This window comes from Peromyscus maniculatus, chromosome 5 (assembly GCF_049852395.1).
Source record: "Peromyscus maniculatus bairdii isolate BWxNUB_F1_BW_parent chromosome 5, HU_Pman_BW_mat_3.1, whole genome shotgun sequence".
In the NCBI taxonomy this organism is placed as follows: Eukaryota; Metazoa; Chordata; class Mammalia; order Rodentia; family Cricetidae; genus Peromyscus; species Peromyscus maniculatus.
Window position 1 is genome coordinate 109,632,761 of NC_134856.1, and position 6,844 is coordinate 109,639,604.

Consider the following 6,844-nt stretch of genomic DNA (forward strand, 5'->3'; position numbering starts at 1 on the left):
AAAGGAATCGAAAGAAAGCTTGTCACACATTTTATTGATCATGGAATTTTGCTGAAGAGTTAACAGAAAAGTGTAAGAGCCTGCAGGAAAGGATGAAGTGTTAGGAAATTGTCACATTCCTATGGAGTGACATCCGGGAGTGGTGATCTATGATCTAACTGAAGCCTAATTGAAGGCCAAGTGTAGAAATAAGGAAAACAATATAGATACAGCTAGGCATTCCATTATGGTGATAAGACCATCAACACTTCCTGAGGAGTCCCATGACCCTCACGTGGAACTCCAATACCATTTCCTCCTGCAGCCCACCTCTGCACACCTTTGGGAGTGGTCTGATGGACTATATAGGTGGTGGACAGTAACTGACAGCAGGGTTCTGGAGAAGCAACTTCCCTCAGTTATTATCCACACTGCAGAGCTTTCTCAGAGATGCGGCTGTCTTTGACTCAAACCTGCTCCTGTAAGTATTTCTTCACTTTTGCCCCTCCACACTGAAAGAATTCATAATTTTACACCAAGCTACACTTGGATAAAATACTTTTTTGGTTTTATGTAGTACTTAGGAAAAAATCTATAGTATTTGCTATAAAAGGCATAGGCACAGTAGACTCTTCCATCAACAGTTCTGAAGAGAGCCTTGTATGCTCCAGAGAAATGTAGCAATATCTAGGATGTGTGTTGTCTCTATTGAAGTGGGGAGAACAAGGTATTCATATTACAAGCATCTCTGTAGAAACTAGGGAGATCTTGGCACAATCTTCAATGCTCAGGACAGTCTCAGGACAAGGAATGGTTCATCTCAAAATCGGAAATTATCTAGAGTGAGAACACAGGAGTCAATAGGTACAAATTGTCACAATTCCAGAATGAAGCAAGTAACCTTTTCTGGTTCCAGCTCACTGCTCTGGACAGATGGACTTGAACTAACCTAATGAAACTTTCAGCTCACTGTTCTGGACAGATGGACTTGAACTAACCTAATGAAACTTTCAGTTCTCAGCCTAAGGTGGACAATATTTGCAGATGTGTGTCTTTTTTTTTTTTTTTTTTTTTTTTTTTTTTTTTTTTTTTTTTTTTTTTTTTTTGGTTTTTCGAGACAGGGTTTCTCTGTGTAGCTTTGCGCCTTTCCTGGAACTCACTTGGTAGCCCAGGCTGGCCTCGAACTCACAGAGATCCGCCTGGCTCTGCCTCCCGAGTGCTGGGATTAGATGTGTGTCTTATACTCTCCTGAGAACTTGGTTCAAACCAAGTGATTTTGTAAAAAGAAAAGCATGCTAGTGGCATGTACTGGCCTTTATATTTTTGATACTGTATAGTGAAAACTAATTGGATGTGTGTGTGTGTGTGTGTGTGTGTGTGTGTGTGTGTGTGTGTGTATCAACAATTACTGAGAAAAGAGGCTATGAACTTGAAAGAGAGCAAAGAGGGGCACATGGAAGGTTTGAGGAAAGGAATGTGAGGAGAAATGATAAAAATATATTATAGTTTCAAAAAGTTAAAGAAATATAAAAAACTAAATTTGTAACAACTAAGAAATTTATTTTATGGAATTTGAAACAAAAAGAGTAACATATCTAGACTTATAATATCTCTTCAGTAAGCAACAGAAGATGTGTGTGTGTATTTATCAAGTGTAAATAAATTCATGAAAACATCATTTTCTTTGAAAAACTGAGATAATGTTAATTTTGACAAAAGTTTACTTTTATATTTAAAAGGGTTGGTTAACTAACTTTCACACTGAATAATTTTTCTGATATATTTAATTCTTTGAGATATTTGAGATTAGATATTTTCCATACCTTAATCTTAAATAATTCCCTCATTTTAGTTTGGATATTTCAAATTGCTTCTATCAAAAGGTTCTGTGGAATTTAGTTTCTGAGACTCACAAGTTTTTTGTATCATTTTGGATTTTTGTTTTGGGAGGCTTCTTTATATGTGTGTTTGGGTTTTTGCAGGTTTTCATTTTTGTGTGTACACATTTGTATTATGTGTGCATGTATACATATTGTTACGCATATGTATGATCCTTGGAGGCTAGAGGTCTATGTCAGGAATAATCTTTAATAGATTTATCTTATTTATTGAGGCATCTCAACTATAATCACAACTTACCCATAGGCTAATTTTTCTATCCAGCTTTCTGTGGTGATTTCCTATCTCTGCCCTTTAAGAAGGTTGGACTTAACAAGGGCCTCAACTTCCACCAGGCATTTGCTTAGAGTCTGGGAATTGTAACTACAACCTTCATACCTTATGGCAGAAATTTTAACTACTATGCCCTGACTGGTACTCATATTTTTATTTCTGAAAATCCTCTGTGGTAGTATCACTAAGGTTTAAAAGACTATTTAGCCAGGCAATGGTGTTACATGCCTTTAATCTTAGCACTTGGGAGGCAGAGGCAGAGGGATCTCTTTGAGTTTGAGGCCAGCCTGGTGTACAAAGCGAGTTCCAGGACAGCCAGGGCTACACAAAGGGACCCTGTCTCAAAAAATAGGAAAGAGAGAGAGGGGGGGGGGGAGGGAAGAAGGGAGGAAAGAAGGAAGGCAGGTAGGCAGGCAGCCTTTTTAATGTGGTACATACTTGATCTTTCCTCTTGAAAGGACAAATAACTAATGTTTTAGAGATCTATTGCCTGATGAAATCAGCACAGGTCATTGTCACAAGTTTGAAAAGTGGGTGTGATCAGAGCAGAGGTCTTAGCACCTATCATGTCACGAAGGACAGAGCATTGGGGTGATTTTCATAGTGGATGATGTTTGTTCTCCCAAGCCAGCTCAAATGTACAAAGCTGTATGAAAGAGGGCTCTGGAGCTAGACAAGGCTTCTCTAGACAGGGTGATGCATGTCACTTCACGTGGATAGACCATCTTTCTCTATGGCAGGGGCACTCCTGCTGCCGCTATTGTCAAGCATGCTTCTGTGGAAGAATGTGGCCTCTCTGCCCATGTGTGAAGTAATAAATGGGCATTGCCAGCTGACTCTTGAGTACTTGCTTAATCAGGCACGTGGCGTATCTGAAGATATCAACCGCCTCACCTTGGAAATGTTCAATGAGTTTGTAAGTATCTCACTTACTTTTGGCTTCTCCCAAGAGGAGCTTTCAAAACAATATCTGGGTGGCACTACAGCTCAGTGAAGAAGCACTGTCATATGAATATCATATAACACACCTTCACAGGCACAAGAACCATCTGCCACTGAAGCAGAACCAGAAGAATGGAAGTTTGGTGAAATCTTTAAATTTAAGGAGGAAAAAGTCTTTAAATGATTTTTCTCTAAAAAAAAATTTATATTTTTAGTTAAAAATTTTCCACTTATGACACAAAGCCCTATAATATTTGGCTAAAAAGAATCTCTGCCTTCCTTTTGGGGGAGCAGGGGGCCAGTTCCCATCAGCATTTTTCACTTAGTGCACAGCAAATACCAATAAAGCAGAATGGTTTGCAGGGGATGGCTTGAATTGAGGAGAGTTAAAATTAGAGACATAATGCTGGAAGAAGAAAATCAATAATGATAATGATGATATTAATAATAATGGCTTCTCAGAAATCCCCAAACGTGGGAGACATTGTAAGATGTGAGTTTGTCAATTTGAATGGAAGTGTTTTACAAATTCCACCTTCTAGATGAAGGTTCTTTATCCCTCTAAGTCAGTTAAGGTGGTAACAACAGACAAGGACTTTAAACAATAAGGAGCTTGTAACACAGGCCTTTCATTTGTGTGATAAACATGTTCCTAATTAATCACTGAAGATTCACTCGTTCTGCAATCTTGACTGACAATCTTTCAACTTGATAGGATCCCTATTAGTTCAATATCTTTACAGTTTTGTTCACTATAAAATTTTTTAAAATGTATTTTAAATAATATATTTAATAAAATAGAATTTCAATAAATGTTAATAATAAAAACTATTAAGTATATTATTTGTATTTTAGTTTTTCAGTGTATAATATTTCCGAAAATATTATGCTTGAGTTTTCCAATGACTGATTCTATTACAATTAACAAATTGCAGTTTGAATTTTTAAGGAAATTTCTATAGTCAAGGTGTCTAGACTCAATGATAACTTAAATAACAGGAAGCCAAGGATTCACAAACTCAAATACACATTCACTGTGCCCTTCATATTATAGGAAAGTGCATCATTGAAACATTAAGTGTTTTGTAATTTTGGTTTTTTTTTCCTTCTTCTTTCAAATAATAACTTTTTAGAAAGCATGAGAAAACAAGGAAGGAATAAGTCAAAGAAATCCGTAGGCTCAAATGGAAGCTAGAAAAGTGATGTTACAGACCTGAGGCACTAACGACACTAAAGTGTCATTTTCCTCATTCCTAAATTTAAATATTTTATGTAGTGCTCATCCTTGAGACGTAAGCACAGACCAAATGCATTAATGTGCTATTCATGGATTCATGGACTCGGATCTCCAATTCACCGAATGTTCTCCTCATTTCCAGGACAAAGAATATTACTCAGGTCCCGAGGTCAACAAAATCCCCCTGCACCTGCTGTGCCACAATTACTCCTTCCCTTCTCCAGATAACACAACAGAAGGCCAAGAGATTCAGGTGAGTCCTTGGTGTAATTATCTCATCACCTAAACTGCAGCAGTACATGGGCTCTGCCAAGCTGCAGGTCTTCACAGGAAAAAGGAAGGAAACTGAGCAATCCAAGGGAAAAGCTCATGATTCTTATCTGATGTTGCTGCCTTCTCCTTGGTCTTTACATCTTGGGAAATATCATATATGTCTCACAGGAGGCAAATATGGCATTGGGTGCAAAGTTGACACATTATACACCTTCCCATCCTATTCCTTGATATAACCAATCTTAATGTTTTAAACTTAAAGTAATCAAATATGTACACGTGCCACACATGTATTCTGTGCTCTTTAATGATTTTGTACATCTGCTGTGCACATTCTGTGCATGTACTATGCATATCAATAGTTGTAAACATAAGAGAAAGTAAAGGAAGATAATATCTAAAACAGTGAAGGAAGACAATTTCTACTAAGATCTATTCCACGTCTAGACACTCACAAATCACTGTATTAACACTTCTGCAAATGATCCTCAAAAAATTGTATAACACAAGCTACAAACACTACACTAAGTATCACATGCAATTCAACCTGAAGTTTTTTACGTGTTTTAATGTGATGCTCAATTGTTTTTTCCTAGCCTGAGGTTCTTCTGAAAGTGACCATAGGCATGCTGGTTGGCTGGAACAATACGCTGGAGCATGTAATAATAGATCTTGCTGATGTGGAGTCAGTCCCTGGTGTTGGTGCTTTCATATCTAAAATCAGAAAGATAATTGAAAATTCCACAAAACTCACAAAACTCCTAGAGGATGTTAAGTCATTACTTAATCTGGTAAGTTCCTACCTCTTACTACTGTGCTTTTCTCATTCATGAAACCTTGGGAGAAACAAATGCATTTGAAGTATCTCTCTTCTGGGAAAATGAAATTGAGGCATGCTAATAGACAGCCTCATGTCTAAGGGGTTGTTATTAACTCCAACTTTCTCAAAGGTGTTTTACTCAGCAGCTTACAGCACAGGGTTCTCAGGAGACAGGAACTTCTCACAGTAATTTGGACAGTGCCCTTCCCGGGCAGAGTGAGATCTTGAGATCTCAGCAGATCTTATCACACCATCCCTGTTCTGGCTGCATCATAACCACCACATACAGTCCTCATCATCTCTGTGGCTTTGTTTCTAGATATTACATGGTGAGTACATTTGATTGCAAGCAATAAAAGGAAAATGATGAACTAACAAAATCAAGATGCACAAATGGTATCTCAGAGACAACAGCAAAGACATAGAAAAGGTCCTTCCTAGGAGAGTTGACACTAGTTCTTCTACTGTCCTTCACCCAAAACCACGTCTACAGTCAAGTAGCAACTTCTGTCTATTTTTTGTAGAGACATTCTCCATCTAGGACCAGCTGCATGTCAAAAATATGTGGGGGGGTCTTGTGTCTAGTTCTTAGATAACTAGCAGATCTATGACTACCTGTTCTAGACTCTTGAAAATCCATATTTTGGGCTGAAGATTTCCTTTCCTAATTTTCTCCCAAATCTTTATTCAACATTTATAAGCACAGCAGAATAATAATTATTAACAGTACAATTAATAAATGCCTATCCTTTGGTAACTAGGTTCGCCTTGAATTTGAGGAAGATGAGGACTACCCTGCCTCAGCAGGATTGCCATCTTCACATCTGTTAAAAGAGTCCTCTCGCCTTCGTTTCTATCATATCCTCCTTGGCTGCCTGAAGTACAATGCAGAAAAGATTGACACTCATGTCAAGATCCTGAGATGTCAAATGGTCCCCAGAAAATGTTAAGTCTGCATCCTATCTGTTCTGAAATGCTCAGAAACAGAAGGATGCTACAGCAACTCATCCCTCCAGACATTTTTGTTAATTTTATACCTTTTCAGTGTATACTTAGGAATTAAGGGACTCTTCTTGGAGTATTAAAAACTGATATTTTAAAAATATCCTGTGTGAAAAGACTAATTTTTGAAAGTTTCTTTTGTTCATTTACTAGCAAACATATCAAAAGCATTGAGATATGCCTATCAAAATCTGTCATAAGTAACATGTTTTTCTTGAAAATAAGATGTTATACAACCTAACTCAGAATCACAGTGGGTAAATAAATGCAAGTCAATGAGTAGACTCGATGAGTGAGATATTATTCTACCAGAATATGGAAGTCCTGGGATACTTTATGGCAACTAGCATCCTCCACCATGAGCCAATTTTCACATTGTACTGAGAAAAACCTACAAGTATTATGCACTTCAATATCCC

The 6,844-nt window shown here is 37.5% G+C and overlaps 1 protein-coding gene across 1 annotated transcript; it reads left to right on the top strand.

Moving 5' to 3' along the window:
• The first annotated feature begins 384 nt into the window (after positions 1–384).
• Positions 385–6,492, top strand: LOC102913868 (prolactin-5A1-like). The gene is made up of 5 exons (XM_042278759.2): positions 385–460; positions 2,892–3,067; positions 4,473–4,583; positions 5,200–5,394; positions 6,185–6,492. Exons 1-5 carry the CDS (start codon positions 430–432, stop codon positions 6,371–6,373), a joined length of 702 nt encoding a protein of 233 aa, XP_042134693.2. The 5' UTR covers positions 385–429; the 3' UTR covers positions 6,374–6,492.
• Positions 6,493–6,844: the final 352 nt, after the last annotated feature.

Bases quoted from the DNA above. Each gene is read 5' to 3' on its own strand.
- LOC102913868 (XM_042278759.2), top strand. From the start codon at position 430: ATGCGGCTGTCTTTGACTCAAACCTGCTCCT. The intron at 461-2,891 runs GTAAGTATTTCT...TCTCTATGGCAG, and splicing joins TTTGACTCAAACCTGCTCCT to GGGCACTCCTGCTGCCGCTA. The intron at 4,584-5,199 runs GTGAGTCCTTGG...GTTTTTTCCTAG, and splicing joins CAGAAGGCCAAGAGATTCAG to CCTGAGGTTCTTCTGAAAGT.